Source organism: Ursus arctos, unplaced genomic scaffold (assembly GCF_023065955.2).
Source record: "Ursus arctos isolate Adak ecotype North America unplaced genomic scaffold, UrsArc2.0 scaffold_3, whole genome shotgun sequence".
Lineage (NCBI taxonomy): Eukaryota > Metazoa > Chordata > Mammalia > Carnivora > Ursidae > Ursus > Ursus arctos.
This window is the reverse complement of record NW_026622985.1, coordinates 16,291,556-16,311,472: the sequence shown is the minus strand read 5'-3', so window position 1 is coordinate 16,311,472 and position 19,917 is coordinate 16,291,556. Positions and strand designations below refer to the sequence as shown.

Here is a 19,917-nt window from a genome sequence, read left to right as displayed (position 1 = left end):
ATGAGTCTGACAATCACCCCTGGTACAAGGAGTTCCCCACATCTTCTCCTTGGTGTGGCAATAATGAACCCAGACCTGCTCCCAGATACACACAGGCATAAATAAGGACATTAAATGTGACTACCTTTATTAGCTGGGAGGATCTGTCAAACTATGAATAATGCATCTGAATAACTCTTTAGACTAGTAAAGTTAACAGCTCTGAAAAGCATAAAAAATGAGTCCACCTTTGACATGCTTTGTAAATACTAGCGATCTCTTTCAGAACCTTTTCATTCAAGTATGTTTGAGGTGTTTCTTCTTTGCCTCTAATACTATTGGAAGGCTTCAAAAAAATCTGTCTAAAGGAAAAAGGGAAAAGCCCCTTTCTATAAGAGGTGATCATGGTTCAAGAGCCTGGAATGATTTCAAGGCTGGCTATACATAAGAAAGGTACTCGGTTCAATAGAGGGAGACCAAATAATCAGGCTCTCTATGTACGTGGCCCACTGTGCATCTAAATGGATTATAACATTGTCTTGGAACACTGAGCTGGCCACTAGAGGATTACAGATGTGCTGGGAGTTCTTTCTCTTTACAACAGACAGCCCCTTTATAGTATTCAAAGGAAATGTCATTGCCTATATTATTTCCCAGCAAAATTAATCAATTACTCTTCTCAATACTAACCTCATGGGATAATAAAATAGTAAGAAAGCCCTACATTCTGTAAAAGTGAGATATGTTTCCGTACTATGGAACGAGCTACTTCACCTTAACCTTGAAATCTCAAAGATGAGTGATGATTTGTTTATTAAATACAAAGAAAAAAAATCTGGTATGAAAGTCTCTTTAAACTCTTCTCTTTTTCTTACCAATTCAGTTTAAATGAATTTATTTTTCTTTCTGCTTCAACTCTTTAAAACAGTAAAGAATACAAACTTAGTCTTTGAATGAACAGAAAATACTGAGGGTGCAACATTTCCCCCTTCGTAGCTATGCATCAATTTACCTGCGCAAAATCAGCAGCAAGTCGTACTTTCCCACCTTCACCGAGAGGTCTTATGAGACTGGCATTGCGAATAAAAAGTTCAATTGCTCTTTGGGCGATAGCTTCAGTGTTGTCAAAGACAAAATTCAAGCATTCAAAGTGTTTGAAGTAGTCACTCATAACTCTGGCAATGAAACCCTGAAGCTCCTTCATGTACAGAGAACAAGGAACATCAGGCTTTCCTGAGCCGGACAGTGACCTGTGAAAGAGAAAAGACAGCCAGTGCACTAACAGCCACTATTCAACTTTTGCCCGACCGCCCCCCCACCCCCGGCCACCTGCTGTTTCATTCCTAAGCAATTTTTCCCGTAGTGGTAAAAAAGGTATTACTTATTTTTACTAAGAGTTAAGGAGCATAAAGCAATGTTTAAATTATAAAGAACTGTTTTAAGATGCTAGGAAGATTACTAAAGAAATCTTAGAATCCATTTACCGAGAGATTATTAAGAATGAAAAGGACAACCATCTGTCTCAGGCGATTCACACATAGTGCCTTATGCACTCTCTGACCTCTCAAGGTCCTTCTCAGCTTTACAAATCTCCATCCACTCATATGTTTTGCCTGGTTAGTGAATAAATCAATAATGAAGCCTGAAATAGCATTTTACACTTTGTAAGGACAGAAAAACACTGCCTTCCCCAAACAAATTCTTGGCAAAGGTATTTCTGCTCCTGTGCTATTTAATCTGATCAGGCCAATAGTAGATTTCTGCCTGTGGAACTGGTTATGTAACAATACACATGGTATGCAATTTTTTCCTCCCAGATGATGAGGTTTGCAAAGGCTTTAATTTGGATCAACAGATGATGCCAGCTGATGCTCCATGAAATACTATTTATAATTTATAAGTGTTTATAATTGCTCTTTAAGGAATATATTAAAAGAATGTGAAATATTTATAGGAAAGAAGTTATACCAAAATTAGAAATCACCTGATATTAATTAGCTAACCAATGAGATCACTGGCTACAAAGTGCTGAATCGTCTTCAAAAAATGAGTGTTTCCATTTTCTGAGAATGACGTAGAAAAAGTGGCAATGGTCTAAAGAAGAACAACAGATATGACTCAAATGCCTAGAGCAAGAGAATGAGGCGAACTTAATTATTTTCAAAGACAGCAATGAATGCTTATTATCAGAGGAGGCTAACCAAAGGTCTTCTATTTCCAGAAGCAAACAGAAATAGAGAAACCAGTCTGAAGTTCCAGAAGGGAAAGATTCTGTTCAGGTGTAAGAAAGAATGTCCTAACTAACGCAAGGCCACTAACCGGGAGCACGGTGGACTAATGCTGTGTTCGGTACCACAGCTTAGTCACTGACGGCAATGTTATGTGGATTTGGCTGTGTCAGATTCAGACCACTGCACGGCCTATCTTTGTTCAGTTCAACAGACTAGGTTGGAAAAAAAAAAAGGTACCAACCTCTTCCATGTTTTCTTTTGCTTTATCAAAAGCACTGTTGTTATCTTGTACTACTCCAGAGGAGTGTTTCAAGAATTTTCATCTAGTCACTTGAAATGATCTCCATGAGGGTTAGAAAATAATATACTAAAACCAGTTCCAAGCACATGTCAAAATAAGTAAAATAATCCATCAGACAAAATTTTGAAATTGGTATTATCAATTCTTAGTGTGAATTAGAAGCTGGATTTAAATTTATTAAAATATGAAATTTGCTTGGCCATCTTTAGCTAAAGCGCAGTTTTCCCAATTATGCCAAAGCTTTCAGTAAGAGATTTTCAACTGACGGAGTGCAGCAGAAGCTGTGCCGAAACTGAAGGGTCTTTATAATGAGAGCCTGCACGTGCAAGCTGAAGGCAGAAAGACTACCTGGATGCACACCTGAGAAGTGGCACATGCTCACCTTCAGGTCCCCGAACTTTTGCGGGTGCACGTGCGCTCTCCCCGTGGCTGAGGTGCACAGCCATCACTTCAGGATCTAGGGGCTTCCTACTTTTACTGCCTTCCCTCCCCCATTCAAAGCTATAATCAGAGATGAGTCATTTTACATTAAATCAGAGAATTTCAATCAATGTACTATGTCAATCAGACATTTACATTTCGAGCTTTATCTGATTTGGAGAGAAACACACTGGTCCTATTAAACACATTTCAAATACCAGAAAACTGTGTTAAGGAATACTTTTTTTTTTTTTTTAAGATTTTATTTATTTGACACAGAGAGAGAGACAGCTGGTGAGAGAGGGAACACAAGCAGGGGGAGTGGGAGAGGAAGAAGCAGGCTCCCAGTGGAGGAGCCTGATGTGGGGCTTGATCCCAGAACTCCGGGATCACGCCCTGAGCCGAAGGCAGACAGTTAATGACTGAGCCACCCAGGCGCCCCGAGCAATACTTTTTAAATAGCAGAGGGCTTCTGTAATCACACTCCATATACAGCTGGCTGACAAGGTAAACCTGTTTTACTCCCTTTACCTAAAATAACGAGCCTTCCCTTTCTGTCTCCTTTTCAGAGGCATAGAGGATTGGTCTAACTGGGACATCTCAGACCACTTCTGAACAAAATTCATTTCCTTCCAAATACTGCTAAATCAGCAGTTTTGTATTCCTGTCTCCAAATATTAGAGCATTTTGTGTATAATACACTTTACCCTCTGTGCTTCAGTCTATTATTAAAAACAGAGTGACCTTTTACCTTTCAAAATATATTCTGTGAATGAAATAAGTGATGTGAAAAATTAAAGGACAGCATAAAATTCACACAATTTTCTACAAACAGCTAGACTAGTGGCTGGACATTTAATAAAGTATATATTTAAACAACATGAATATAAACAGAAATAGGAAAATTCAAAAATAGTAACTATGAACTAGGGATATGAAACACATATCTACATATTAATATTTGAATGTTTAGCTCTAGAATGTGGTTAAGTTTTAAAAAAATCACTCTAAGCATGTGCCAATAACTATTCCAAATTCCCTACAAATAATGTCCTAATACATGGAGCTCAAACCATCTTACTCTCCTTAAAAACATTTCAGTAAACACTGGGTTAGGACCGGTGATTTTTATTCTCAAGATACATATGATACAGATAAGCAGTACTCTTGTAAACAGCTGTGGAATACTCCCGAAGCACTGATTAAGCTAGATGTGACACAACAAGATTGGGCTGCCACAAAACTCTGAGAAAGGAAAATGATTCTTGTAGGGGGTTGGGATGCAGCGTGCCCTTAAGGCCAGAGCAGGATTCAGACTAGCATCATGGCAGAGCCGGGACATTTTATATAAGAAATAACATGCCTATGCCAGAGACTCAAGTACAGGCATTTATGAGGAAGAAGGATCAAGATGAGCTTGAAAACAAAAGATGGTCCCAACTACCGGAAGTCCTGCAGTGCCAAGCCAAGTCCCACAAATGTTAATGATTCTGTGTGTCAATGACAGGAGAGAAATGATGAAAACAAGAATTGAAAAACTTTAATCAGCTAATGGCACTCACAATGGATAAAGTAGTATGACGCTGGAGGCCAAACCGTTCACAAGAGGAACAAGGCCTAGGTGGAAACAGACTTAGGGAGGAAGGGTGGAGGTGGGTAAATGAAAAACAAATGCAGTAAAGGCTAGTGAAAATTGTGTTTGAAAGTGCTTACCCAGAAAAATCTTCTTGATGCATAGTGATGATTATGGCCTCTATGGCATCTCCCACTGAAGTCAGTAAGGGCTGCACAGCGCTTCCCATAAGAGCATGGACTGTCTAAAAAGAAAAGGAAGGGTAGGCAAAATTAAGGACCAACACGAAGAAATCCAAGATGGGAGAAGCATTCCGACTAAAAGTTTTTACATCAAATCCCGACTATATACAGTTTTTGAACTGTAATAACTCGACAGAAGTCTGATCCTCTCCCAACTGCTGTTGGGAATGATCTTTAAAGCTGACAATATGTGGAACATGGCACTGCAAATTTCAACTCCCCCACTTCTCTCAAATTTTCAAGAAGTTTCATGGTCAAATGAGCTCCTGGAAAAAGGAGGAGAGGAACAGTGCTACTTACAAAGATCAAATGAACACATTTTGTAAAGTTTCTGTAAAGAGTGAGGCAAGACCAAAAGTCATTCTTCAAAACTGGAACACTTTAAGCAGAGTGAATATATTAAACACGCTGGTGATTCTTACAGGGCAGAAGAGTTAGGCATTTCATGGATTAAGCTCCTATTCAGAAGGAATACTTTTGGTACTTGGCACCATCTTCCCTTTCCAATTTATGCCACACACACGCAGTACCTGAGACTCTGGCATGGGCATTTGGGAGGCTGCTACACAACCGACAACGCACGGGACAGTCTCCCGCAACAAAGAACTGCCCAGCCTAAACGTCAGCAGCGCGAAGGCTGAGAACTGCTCGCCAGTGAGGCAGAACCACTGGTTAGGTTATAGAAGACCGCTTGGCCTTAGTTATGGGTTTTTAGTGTGAAAATATTGACTAGGCCTCAGGACACACTTACAATCTAAAATTTAAATATATTATATATGAAATGATGATTACATATAATGAAGACGGATGGCATTTGGCTCATACGAATGATAGAAATCAGTCAGTAAAGGTTAAATAGGACTCTTATTCATTAAATTCCTAAATGTCATCTCTAGCCCTTAGTCTCTGATAAAAGTAAACAGTATACTATCTGTGGGGATTGAGAGGGAGAGGGAGGCGGAGAGAGAGATTGCAAACAACGCTTGAGCAGCAGCAGACAGTTTCCCCTCAGGAGTTCACAATCCAGTGACAGCAGCTAACTATAGGATGCTATGGGATCATGGGAGAAACCTCCCTTACGTTGAGATGATCTGGAAAACAAAAGGCACTGCCTAAACTGAATTTCAAAGGACAAATAGTTAAGAACCAAGTGAGGAAAGATGGGGGGGGCTGAGAGGGTTTCTGTTAAAGTCACAGCTGCCTGGGAAAGTTGATGCCTTTGACTGCAAAGCGTTCCACACAGAGTGTGAGGCGCCTGCCCACGTGGAAGGGACGCAGCAGATGTACTCTGTGCAGGCTGCTAGGAGCTGGGCATTTACCCTGAAGGGAACGGGAAACCAACGATGGGTTTTAAGCAGTGAAAAAATACAGTTAGAGGTTTGAATTTGGGAAACATCATGTTGGATGGTAGACCGCGTAAACAGACTAAAGGCAGTTGTAGCATCGAAGCAAAATGGTGAGTGCCCAAACCAAACCAGAGGCAGTAGGACAGATATGAGGAGACAGGTTGGGAATACTGTAAAAGGAGAACAGCAGGATTTGGTAATTACATTTGAGAAATATGGAGCAAAAAAATTTAAGGATACACTTAGATTTTTTTTTTCTTTCACGATTTGGTGATATTATTAACTGAATGTCTAAATGCAGCAGAAGCAGCTTGGTTTGGGGATGGAGAGAGAAAATGATGAATTCAGATTTGGACATGAGTTTCTTGAAGGACTTACGGGAAATCCACATGGGCTACGAGGAGGTACTGAAATATTTACATTTGTAGTTCTTGACACATTTTGACTAGATTTGGTAGTCTTTGGCTTTTAAGAGGGAAGATAAAGCCAAAACAGTCAATGAGATCCCAGATAATGGTTTGTAGAGTAAGGCTAAATGCCATTTTGAAGTCATTCAGAAGAGGAGGAGTCCCTGAAGGATTAAGAGGGGTTAGATTTTTATTTAGTATATATATTATGTGCTGGGTACTGTGCTATTTGCCTCACATAATTCCAGTTAAAATTCAATCATTCCTTCCCCTAAGAATATTAAAATGTCTAACTTATAGATGGGGAATCTAAAGCAATTTATAGATAGGGAAACTAAAGCGAAGTGAAGGACACTGTCCTTAAATGAGCAAGCAGAAGGGCTGGGATTTCCTAGGTGTATGTGACTCCGATGAGCTTTTGGTTACACTTTGCCCACTTGCAACAGAGAAGCAGGAAGAGACCTTAGAGTATGGTAGAATAATAAATAGACAAGGTCTCAAGAAAGAAGAGCAAGTTTTCTACTCTGATATGAAGGAGTGGGCATCTAACTACAGACCCTCCTACAAGTAAGACAAACAACATAACAGAGGGCTCTAGAGATGGGGAAAAAAGCAGGTAGTTTTAGAGGGCTATGGAAATCTAGAGCAAGCAAGAGAAGAAAGTGAGTTCTCCATTTTCTGTGCCTTTGCCCTAAGAGTGCCTACAGTCATGGTGGCGGCAAGGCAGGGTGGCTAAAACTCAGAGAGAAAAACAAAACAAAAAAATCCAGCAGTCTTTCAGGCCACAGGTACAACGGAAAGGAGCCCTGGTTCGACCAGGGCTGCTAGAGAGTGAGATGGGAACTTCAGAAAGGATGAGAGCCAGAGAAGAATGCCTAAATCTTTTTTTTTTTAAAGATTTTATTTATTTATTTAACAGAGATAGAGACAGCCAGCGAGAGAGGGAACACAAGCAGGGGGAGTGGGAGAGGAAGAAGCAGGCTCATAGCGGAGGAGCCTGATGTGGGGCTCGATCCCATAACGCGGGGATCACGCCCTGAGCTGAAGGCAGACGCTTAACGCCTGCGCCACCCAGGCGCCCCAAGAATGCCTAATTCTATATTTAAGCTCAGCACTAGTCTTCAGCTGACTCATCAACCATGCCTGTGCAGAGCAAACACAAAGTGGCTGGCAACCAAGGCTTGAGAATTGAACTGAGGTCTGAGGCATGGCCAGCTGCAGGTATAGCAGTGTACAATTAGAGTCTAATCAGGCTGATTAATCGCTAAAAATACCATCAACACTCAGGAGCAATGTAAAAAAATATTAAAAAATACTGAGTTTTACACAATATAACTTTCACAACTTCCAGGATATATTAAAAATTACTACATATACAAAAAGCTTGGAAATGTTACCAGTTTTCAAGGGAAAAGATCATCAACAGCTTCCAACTCTGAGATGATCCAGACTCTACAGTTATTAGGCAAGAACCTCAGTGAGGTTTAAAAAAAAAATGTTTACAACAAGTAATAGGAAACCTCAGCAGAGTGATTGAAAGTGTAAAAAAGAACCAAATGGATATTTTAAACTTAAAAAATTGCACGAGATGCATGCAGATGTAAATGTACTTCTATAAACATGAGGTTTCTGCATTTTATATAACATGGTGCAGTATTAACTCTATGAACATTATGGAAACTTAGGGATGTATATGGCAATCTATAGAAGAACCCCTAAAAACATCACATGAGAAGGTTCAGATAAAAATCTAATAAATTAAAATGGAATTCAAAAAAAAATTTCCAAAGAATCCAAAGAAGACAGATAAGGGAGAAAAGAGAAAGCAAAAAACTCCCCAAAACAAATGGGATAAACAAAAAACAGATAAAACTATACACCTAAATAAAACCTTATTAATAATTATATAATGTCACTGGACTAAACTCTCCAATTAAAAGGCAGAGATCACCAGAACAGACAAAAAGACAACTATTTATTGTCTACAGGAGATACACTTTAAAAATAAAGACACAGAGGAGTTGAAAGTAAATGGACAGAAGATATATCATGTAAACATTGAGAATAAAAAGGCTGAAGTAGCTAAATTAATATCAGATAAAACAAACTGCATGACAGTAAGTATTAACAAAGCTAAAGAGGGATATTTCACAATGATGAAAGCACCAGTTCATCAGGAAGGTATAACAATAACAAATAATGTATGTAACACAGCTTTAACAGAGCTAGTAATAGCTTCAAAACGGAGGCGTCAAGAATTGACAGACTTAAAAGGTCCACAGTCACGGTAGAAAACTGTAACTTCTGTCCTTCAGCAATTGATAGAAAGACTATATAAAATATCAGTAGAGACAGAGAAGATCTGAACACCTTATCACTAAATGCATTACCACTACCTTGACCTAACTGATCTTTATAGCACACTATAACCAACAACTGTAGATTACACGTTTTTGTCAAGCACACATGGTTCATTCAGCAAGACAGACCACATAAAACTAGACTCAATAAATTTAAATAACTGGAATAACACAGAGTATGTTTTTTGATGATAACAGAATTAAACTGAAAAATCCATAAGACATCTAGGAAAATCACAATCGAAATTAAAAAAAAAAACAAAAAAACACACACAAACTTCCAAAAAACCCATGAATCAAAGAAGAAATTGCAATGGAAATTAGAAAATATTTTAAACAAATGAAGATAAAAGCATAACATATCAAAAGTGAAGTGCTTAGAGGGAAATTTACAACTTGTTAAATTTATTTTCGGAGGGAAAAGGTCTAAAAATCAATGGTATAACGTATATTAAAAAAAAAAAGGCAAAGAAAATCCAAAGTAGAAGGAAATAAAAAAGACAAAAGCAGAAATCAATAAAAAAGACAAACAACAGAGAAAACTAATAAATTCAAAATTTGGCTCTCTGAAAAGATCAACAAAACTGATAAACCCCCAGCTAAATTGATGAAGAAAAAAAACAACACAACCACCAACAGAAACAATTAAAAAGAGGTTATCACTATAGGTTCTAATGACATTAAAAGGACAGTAAGAGAATATTATGTACAACATTATTCTGACAAATCAGGGAACTTAGATGAATATACAAATACCTGGAAATTTACAAAGTATCAAAGCTCATTCAAAAAGAAACATAATTTGAATAGCCTTTTACCTATTAACCAAATCAAATCTGTAGTTATAAACTTCCTACAAAGAAAACCACAGGCCCGATGGCTTCACTGGTGAATTCTACAAAGCATGTAAGAAGAAAATACAAGTTCTTTCAGAAAACCGAACAGGAGGAAATACTTCCAAACCTAATTAATGAGGACAGTAATAATACCAAAGTCAGACAAAGAAATTACAAGAAAACTACATAACAGTATCCCTTATGATTATAGACGCAAACATCTTTAACAGAAATTAAGTAGATCAAATCCAGGAACACATAAAAAGGGTAATACATCATAACCAAGGTGGGTTTGACATTTAAAAATAAACTTCTGTATTATATTAACAGAATAAAGGAGTAAAACCATTTGATCATTTCAACAGAGAAAAAACTATTTGATGACATACAATTTATAATAAAAAAAAAGTGTCAGTAAACTAGGAATAGAAAGGAACTTGTTTAATCTGATAAAGGCCATCTAACATCATACTTAAAAAAGTAGAATATGGATGAAGTGCTTTCCCCCAAGTCAGGACTAGTTAACACTTATAGGAGAGGTCCTAGCCAGTGAAACAAGATGGGGGAGGGGGGGGACAGGCATCTACTTGCATACAATATGATAGTTTACACAGAAAATGTTCATTCTGGCTGGGTAAGGCTTCCCACTATGGTAGAGGATTAAGGACTACCAGAGGGAACAGAGAAAGGAGACTAGATTCTATTTCATAAGCTCTTTACAAAGCAGAGAAGTGTGTCATACATTTTCCAAAGAGTTACCTAAAAGAGCTAAGACTACAAAAATATAGAAGCCTCAGCAATCTGGATTATTCTCTCATATAGAACATAAACCCACACAATAAGGGAGAAATGAAAAATTGTCATACATAAACCTAAAATACAATCACTACCTGTATAAAACAATCTCTAATAAATGGATCAGAATTACTGGGCCAAGGTGTTTAAACGCTACTTACAGCTGACAGTGGGTATAATGAAATGACTCTAAATTAATATTAATTATGCCACCCATGACATAGTAGGTAATTATGAGATGTCAAACCTCAAGCCTAAAATAACATTTAATTCTGGGTAAAATCTCAACAAGGTAGAGAAGAAAAGACTGTTATGTATCCTTACCTATATTTTTAGTAAGTGAAACATATATTTAATATCTTCTCTATCAAGGGATGTCTGGGTGGCTCAGTTGGTTAAGCGTCTGCCTTCGGCTCAGGTCATGATCTCATCATTGCTGGATCGAGCCCCGCATCTTGCTGTGTGCTCAGTGGGGAGTCTGCTTGAGATTCTCTCCCTCTGCCCCTCCCCCTGCTTGCTCTCTCTCTCTCAAATAAATAAATCTTTAAAACAAATCTTCTCTATCAAATAATAAAAGCATATAGATTTTTGGTTCTTAAGCTGCAATCATTTATGTACCCTAACATTCTACCCCTAATTCAAAGTAGTATACTAAATCTCCCACAATTTTAAAATTCAAGGTTCTCTTTTTTTCTTTAAGTCAGAAGGTTTTGTTTTTACTTAATATGTCTTCTGGTTTTTATATGATTTAACTTAAAAAGTAAGCTCAACACTGTTTCACTGAGTTCTGTTAACATAAGCAATTAAGTCTCTAATTGTCAGGGCCACAGCAGAGGAGCCTTAAACCAACTGCCAGTCTTCTCTCACCCAGTTCTCAAGGGCAAAATTGGCAATGCCTCAGCACACCACAGTACCCAGCTACATGAGGCCCTGGCTCTAGAGAGCAAACCCGAGAGTGAGTGCTGTGGCCCAGGATCAGGGCCATTTTCCCGGCACTAGCCTCAACTCCCAGCCCAAAGTGACTAACAATAGGAATAACCTTTGTTTATGCTAAAAATACAGATTCAGAGAGTACACCCTATCCTGAATTATAGTCTCTGAAGTATTTTTTTTTAAGATTTTATTATTTATTTGAGAGAGAGCAAGTGCAGAGAGGGAGGGAGAGGAAGTGATCTCAAGCAGACTCCGTGCCGAGCCCCACGTGACGCTCAATCCCACAACCCTGAGATTATGACCTGAGCTGAAATCAAGAGCTGATGCTTAATTGACTGAGCCACCCAGGTGCCTCTGAAGAATTTCTATTTTTAATTTGTTAGGAGACTTTTATTATCAGGCAAAGTGTAGGCACTCTGTCTTAACCCACAGACTAGACTTTCCCTAACTATGAGCTGTGATCATTAGGGTCAAAAAATGAATTTAGTCAATCACCATCAGAATATTTTAAAAAGTAATAGATGAAGGGGGGGCACCTGGGTGGCACAGTAGGTTAAGTGGCAGACTCTTGATTTCAGCTCAGGTCACGGTCTCAGAATGGTGAGATCCAGCCCTCTGTCAGGCTCTGCACTAAGTGTGGAGACTGCTTAAGATTCTCTCTCCCTGGCCCTGCATGTATGTGCTCTCTCTCCAACAAATAAATCTTAAAAAAAAAAAAAAAAAAAAGTAATAGATGAGTATAGAAAATTTAAGTATGCATCACACAAAATAAGGAAAAATATTGTTCTGTGAAACCTTTGTTTCAATTACAGAAATACATATAGATGTATATTCTCTCTCTCTCTATATATATGTGTGTGTGTGTGTATATGTTACATGTGTGAGTATATGTTACATGCGTGTGCATATATTTATAAATGCTTATGTATTGTGTATGGGGTCAAAAGTAAAATCGGGGCGCCTGGGTGGCTCAGTCGTTAAGCGTCTGCCTTCGGCTCAGGGCGTGATCGCGGAGTTCTGGGATCGAGCCCCACATCAGGCTCCTCCGTTGGAAGCCTGCTTCTTCCTCTCCCACTCCCCCTGCTTGTGTTCCCTCTCTCGCTGGCTGTCTCTCTCTGTCAAATAAATAAATAAATAAAATCTTAAAAAAATAAAAAAGTAAAATCTATTTCTTATCTTGGGTAGTGATCAAAATGTGTTGGACAGCTACTGCTAGAAGAGAAGGAAAAAATGTGGAACTACAGAAAAGGAGACTATGTAAATTCCCTGCCTGGAAGCAAAAATGTTAAGACCTTTCGGCTTGTCATACTGGCCTGATTTTGGGTATTTTTATGATCATCAATAACTTGGACAACTCTTAATAAAAACAATTATTTTATGATGGCAGCTTTAATAATATTTCATCACAATGAGATGAGCACACTGGGGGGAAAAGAGAATACAGAGAGAACATCCAAGTGTGCCTTCACTGTGCTGGGGGAAAACAGACTTGTCTTCTCCCACCCTCCTATGTGAATTCAGTGTCCTTAAGTTTTGGGGCCTGTTAAATCCCCATCCATGTCACCTATGGACAGCATTTGATCTCAGAAATTCTCTTCTCCTTTAGGATTTGTGAAATCATCCCCTCCCAAGCCTCTTCTTCACACTCGTTGTTTCTTTGTAGCTTCTTTACTCTCTAAAAAAAAGTATTTCTCCTTGGAGTTCACTGGTAGTGTGTTTCCGTCTCCCTCTCTTTTAACTCTACCCAAGTGATCTAAATCCATCCAACTGTTGACATCTGTTATCTTTGTACGGTTATGTTGTACCATTTTACAGATGCAGAAACGAAGGCAAGAGAAAACTACTTAACTTGTCTGAGGTCCTACAGCTAGTTAAATAGCTGAGATGGCATTCATTACAGGGAGTTGGGCTCCAGAGTCTGCTCACAGTGTTACTTACTTAGTAAATACCAAATAAATATTTAGTAAGCCAATGAATGATGATGGCAAGGTGTAGTAGATAACAACTCTTTCGGAGTCAGCGAGGTCTGAGTTTACCAGCATCAGGACTTTGAGCAAGTTATTCTTTCTAAGTTGTGTAAAATAGGGATAATAATACACAACTTGAATAGTTGTTATAATATTTCATTATATGGCATGTGACTGGCAAGTAGCAGGTGCTAAAGGATATCTATTATTATCATTAAAATGAATGATATCCTTGTTTTTTAAGAGTTACCCACTGTCAACTACATATGGCTCTGAATCTCACACCAACATTATTTTTTACTAAACTTCCTCAGCATATTTGTGTTAGCACATTAAAAAAAAAAAAAAAAGAATTTACCCTGATTTCACACCTTACAGATACACATTAGAGTTTCTCAACCTTGGCATTACTGACATTGGAGCCCAATAATTCCTTTTTGCTGGGGGCTGTCTTATGCATTGCAAGATGTTAAACAGCATCCTGGCACTGGATGCCAAGAGCGCCCCACTCCCAGTCATGACAATCAAAAACATCTCCAGCTTCGTTCAGTGTTCTCTAGGGAACAAAATCACCACTTCACTGGGATCATACTAGGCTGTACTGCCCTAAGACACAGTGAACGCTTGAAGACTCTTGCTTTCCTCGCTTATGAAAAATTTTCATAAGTAGAACACAATCTGTAGACACCAACAGGGTCTATTTTTAAGTTCTAGAAAATATAAACACACATGTATTCTTTCTCTTTAGGATAATTATCAGCAGCTCCTTTTGGTGTGTGTAGAGGATTCGGAATTATTTTTAAAATGCGACATCTCCCACTCATCCAAACAATTCTAAAACCACTTTGATCTATAGAGTCAAAGATTAAATTCTTTTACCTTTAGGGCTGAGATTATAGTTTGCTCAGCTGCTGGTGGGAATGAGCTCTGACTGGAAACAACCTAGAACAAGGTTTTGATACAGTTATAGTTTTGCTTAAGTCATTTATTTTTATAAATACTAATTTTGGTCATAACATGATAAAGCATGATAAAGCTGTTTTCACAGACACATAAAATAGTATCATTACTTTAGATTATATCTCATACATGTTTTAAAAACTCATTAGTATTTATCAGTTAAGAAAGGTTGAAAACTACTGTATAAAGCAATTATACTATATACTTCCTGTATATAGCAATTATATTATATAAAGCAATTATACTAAATACTTCAAATAATTAAAACATTAAGAATTCTAAGAGTTGGCTTTCTTTTATGCACTTTAGATAGGTTTTAATTATAAAGTTTTAACTTGAAAAGGTCAGTCTAAAGCCATATTTACGTATTTCTTTTAAAAAATTCATTTTTCTCCGGGCTGACTAGAATTTTCGACAAGTCTTTAAAATACAAATGTCAAACACTTACATATAATACAAATATTATGAAGATTTCAAAAGTATCAATAAACGCATTTAAATCAGCCTAAACAAAGAGAAACTTTCATTGATTGTGATGCTTTAGAGTAATAATGAAAGGGAATGGACAATAAATATATCATTTATTCTTTTCATTTACTTCCATTACTTACTTTTCTGAGGTTTACTTGTTAATAACGCTTTAAAATACAGTCTGTTTAATGTGTGATATACACATTTTTGGAAACTAATTGATAAAAGGCTTGTTAAAAATTTAAGTAAATAAATAATCACTTATAATTATTCTAAAATACAACTGAGCATATTAAAACTCAAATTAAAGGTCATGTTTTCAAGAGCATCCCTAACCTTTAGCTTCCTTCAGGTCTTCTAAATATTTATCTCTCTACTTACTAAATATTTTGGAAATGATTTATAGAGAGAAAACACAAGCTACTCAAAAGTCAAGGACTGGGTTGAAAGTGTTCCTTTCCCAGTAATTATAAATACACTTCACCTTAGAAATAATATATGAAGGCAAACAAGTTAAAGTTCATCATTAAAAAAATTAATTAGTAAAACAATAGCAAAAAGAATATATATTTTCTACTTCCAAGGAGTCATCAGTGATTATATCATAAAAATTCACTGTGTTTAATGCAGCTCCTTCCCCCCTTCTTTGTGCAAAGATGGAACCTTCTCATGTTGAAGGGATTAAAGAGTTCTTATGAAATTATGCTTCTTAAAAGATATGAAACATATGTTTTACCCTTAAATCATTTGCTCAGTAAGCTTGATTATACCAACCAACCCTGGTGATCTAGAGTTCATATGTTTTAAACAAAATGTATAGAAAGAAATGACACAAATGATAAAGGCCAGGAAGAAAAACTGTTTAAAAAGAGTTCATCGTGCAGCTTATTTTACAGTCATCATGTTTCCACTGTATTCTTTTGCAAAAAGTAAATAATAATTCCTAGTTGTCTAAATTTGAGGCAAAAAGAAAGAAGTTGAAATTAAGTCAAAAGAACTTAATTAAAACAAAATAAAGATTACCTTTGTTACCGATTGGTGCAACTTATACAGTGAATTCACTACTGCCACATTTCTTCTCTGCCCCTCTGTAAGAGGCCCAATCACCTGGCTTGCATCCCCTTGTGTGGAGAGCTGTAAGAATTCAACACGAAAAAGAAATTACCAAAATAATAGTTCATATTTAACTGGGAAGCTCATGACCCTGAACAAAAAAAAAAAAAAAATGGTGACTGGAAATATTCAGGTCAAGTGTTAGACTTCGGGCACAGCCGGGAACCTCTGTAGAGAGAACACTATGAATGAGGAAGCCCAATTAGCTCAATTATGTGCACAAGAACATCTTCCATCAATACTTCAGAGCTGATGGACCTGAGGCATGTGTGACCCAGAAGCCCAGTGTGTGCTGGTATATTCATACATCAGCACAGTTCTCTCAGGGAATACCTTCTGGCAACTGCCATTAGTCTTTCCACTCAAAAACTCAGAAATATGCCATAAAACAAAACACAGAAAAGTAAATAAAGGAAGGGAGGGAAGGAGGAAGGAATAAAAATAAGCCTCCATCCTGTTTACATCTGAAAGCCATCACACTACTCCATGAAATGGGTGGTGAAAAGAGGGTTTTACTTTCATTTTTAGATTAAGAATTTGTTTGAAAAAGGAAGTTAGCTAAGATTATACTGTATATGGATGATCAGAGGAAGTGGTATTAAGAACTTTTTACTCCTCACCTTTAATTTAGTTCTGAACACACGAGTTTTAGGAGAGAGTATATGTAATGCTTTAAGAGTTAATCTAGAATTCTTATAGTTTGATATGAGAAAAGAATCCACGTATAAACTATTCTCATACTGATCAGATTTTAATCAAGTCCTCTGTAACAACTGATTTTTTTTTTTTTAAAGATCCATTTATTTTAGAGAGAGAGAGAATGTGCGCAAGTGGGGAGCAGGAGAGAGAGAGAGAGAATCCAAAGAAACTCCGTGCTGTGCATGGAGTCTGACATGGGGCTCAATCCCAGGACCCGAGATCATGACCTGAGCTGAAATCAAGAGTTGGATGCTTAATTGACTGAGCCACCCAAGTGCCCCTGTAACAATTTTTTCTAAAGGTGAATTAAATTTGAGTAGGACAAATAAAAATGATCTAAGTCAAGTCTATGAATGGGGATACAGATCTCAACATGTGAAAAACTGGCCTTTTAGGAGAGCTGAAACTAAGATCATCTTGCCTTTGTTAAAGCAAGCCAAATAAAGTCTTGGAGAAAGAAATACTATTTTGCTTTCTACTTTCCTTTAATGAACACACACACATACATTTATAAAAATTAAACTCAATGCCTACTTTATCAACTCCTACTTGTAGTAATAAAATGCAATTTTAAAATATTAAAAACTGCAATTAAAATAAAGGGAATATTCCTTTGTTAACATTACAACCCATGATGATGGCTACAAAGTCAAGATAAGACCTTTTGACATCAGGTTAAAGAACTCCAGTTTATTGTGCCTTTCCTTATGGACATGGTCACCAACTTGCAATCAAGTTGAGCTCTAAAACTGGAGAATAAAGTGGCAGTTGTCAGTGGCACCAGTGGTTACGGCAGACAAAGGGGGTCGAATGCTAAATACGTATCTGTCTGTACAGGGCATTTAAAAGTTAAGAACTCTAGCTATACAATTTTAAAAAATCCAGTCTCTCTTACTTTTCCTGAGATTCTCTCCAAATAATTTTGAAATAGTAACAAAGAAAAGAAATGGGAAAAGGAAAGAATTTTTCTTATGTTATCTTATGTCTATTTATTTTAAGTATTCCATACTTAATAAAGACACAGGCTTGCTGCTAGAAAAGCATGAAGATCCTTTTATTACTGATAATTGACCATATTTGGGGGCTTTAAAAGTATAGAAATGCCTGTCAGATCCATGATGATGCTATAATAAAAAAGACAAATAGTAACAAATGCTGGCCAGAATGTGGAGAAATCAGAACCCTCATACACTGCTGGTGAGAACATAAAATGGACTGGCCACTTTGGAAAACCAGTCTGGCAATTCCTCAAAGATAAACACAGAGTGACCATATACCCAACAATTTGACTCCTTGTTATACATGACAAGAAAAATAAAAACACATGTTCACAAAAAAAGTGTATATAAATGTTCACAGCAACATTACTCCATAGTGTAATAGCCCAAAAATGAAAACAACCCAGATGTCAACTGGTAAGTAGATAAATAAGATGTAGTCTATTCGCACAATGGAACACTGCCCAGCCAAACAAAAAAAAAAAAGAAAAAAAAAAGGGAATGAAGTTATGAGACATGCTATAATGTGGATGAACCTTGAAAATATTTTAACCAAAAGAAGCCATCACAAAAGGCCACACGTGGAATGATTACATTTACACAAAATATCCAGAATAAGCAAATTCAGAGACAAAAAGCAGATTAGTAATTAGGGGATGGGCAAAGAGGGTAAATGGGATGTGACTGCTAATGGGTAGAAGGTTTCTTGTTGGGGGTGAGGAAATGTTCTAAGTGAATATACTAAAATCCACTGAATATACACTGACATGGGTGAATTATATTTTAATAAAGCTGTTTTTAAAAAAGTATAAAAAGAAAAATCCCCAGACTTCAAGGGTTATCTGCTGGATGCCTTGAGCCTTGCAAAAACTAAGGCTAAAATAAGACGGCTAAGTTGGAGACCTACAAAGTTCTGCAAAGGAAATATTATACTTAGAAGAGCAAAACATTGATGATACAAAAGAACTAAAGATGAAATATCACCGTGCCAAAAACAAGGAACAAAATTCAAATATCAAAGTGAAAATATAACACTAGAAGACTGGAAATTTAAGATAATCCGCTGCTAATCCTGGTTTTACAGCACAGAATACAGTCAGCCCAACACCTGAGCTTGGTGGATTGCCCTGTTTCTCACCATTCGTGCCATGATCATTTTGGGGAAATGAATTTCAATAATTTACAAAATATTACAAAAATAAGAATAGTGCAAGGAGCACTGATAGACACTTCACCCAGATTTACTTATCTTTTTAAAAAAGATTTATTTATTTACATTAGGGGGAGGAGGCTCAGAGGCAGAGGGAGAGAATCTCAAGCAGACTCCCCACTGAGTGTGGAGCCCCACTTGGGGCTCAATCTCACGACCTTGAGATCATGACCTGAGCTGAAAAAAAGAGACGCTTAACTGACTGAGTCACCCAGGTGCCCCTAAATCAGATATTTTTAACAAAAACTTAGAGAAGTTCTCATAAACCTTTAGTTACACAGTTACATCCATACTTATTTTTCTGAAAGTGGTGAGCACGGCTGTAAAATTATCAAATAGATTTTTAATGAGGAATTTACATTAAGAAGACATCAGTAATCAACTAGTCCTGTTACAGTCTTGAAAACACAGTGCTCCAGGGAGCAACGACCGGTTTCTTAAACCTGACACAAGGGATGAAATCAATTTGTAATCCCTCATCTATGTCATATCAGTTTTCTGGACAGATGGTCCAATGATTTTAAGTATACTCATCTAAATGTTTTCTAGGTCAAGAGATGCTAATGAGCAATATATTCCAAGAGCCTTAAAGCTGCTATATTCTTACTTATCCCACTATTAGAGATGTATCCTAAGAATACTTAAAGTTACATGCACAGAGATAATGCTATTTATAAAACAGAGAAACTGGAAAACCCCACATGTCTAAGAATAAGAGAATAGTTAGGTATATATTAAGCAATTCGCATTATGTAAGAAAAACCATTGAGAGGTGCTTATGTTACAGACCTAACTAGAACAAACAGCAAATTTGTGCAAGAGCTCACTTTCACAAAAAGACTGGAAAGAGAGCAAAAATGTTAAGAAATATTATGAAGCATTATGCAGCGAAGAAACTAAAATATTAGTAAAGGGCACTGTGGAATTCTACTAAGTATCTAAAAATGTTCATTTGTAGAATACACTTAGAAATGGCCGCACAAGATAATTTTATCCAATGATAAAAAATAAAAGATGTAAATCTCCATCCTTGAAAGATTTAAGATAATATGACAAAATAAACTGCTTTGGTCACT

At 37.0% G+C, this 19,917-nt stretch overlaps 1 protein-coding gene across 1 annotated transcript in view; it reads right to left on the bottom strand.

Moving 5' to 3' along the window:
• The window catches only part of COG5 (component of oligomeric golgi complex 5), a 276,905-nt gene that overhangs the window by 21,379 nt on the left and 235,609 nt on the right, over positions 1-19,917 (bottom strand). The window contains exons 15-18 of the mRNA XM_026513363.4: positions 15,845-15,955; positions 14,270-14,332; positions 4,645-4,748; positions 992-1,229 (exon numbers count right to left, since the gene is read on the bottom strand). Coding sequence (XP_026369148.3) covers positions 992-1,229; positions 4,645-4,748; positions 14,270-14,332; positions 15,845-15,955 — 516 coding nt within the window. The remainder of the gene's footprint in view (positions 1-991; positions 1,230-4,644; positions 4,749-14,269; positions 14,333-15,844; positions 15,956-19,917) is intronic.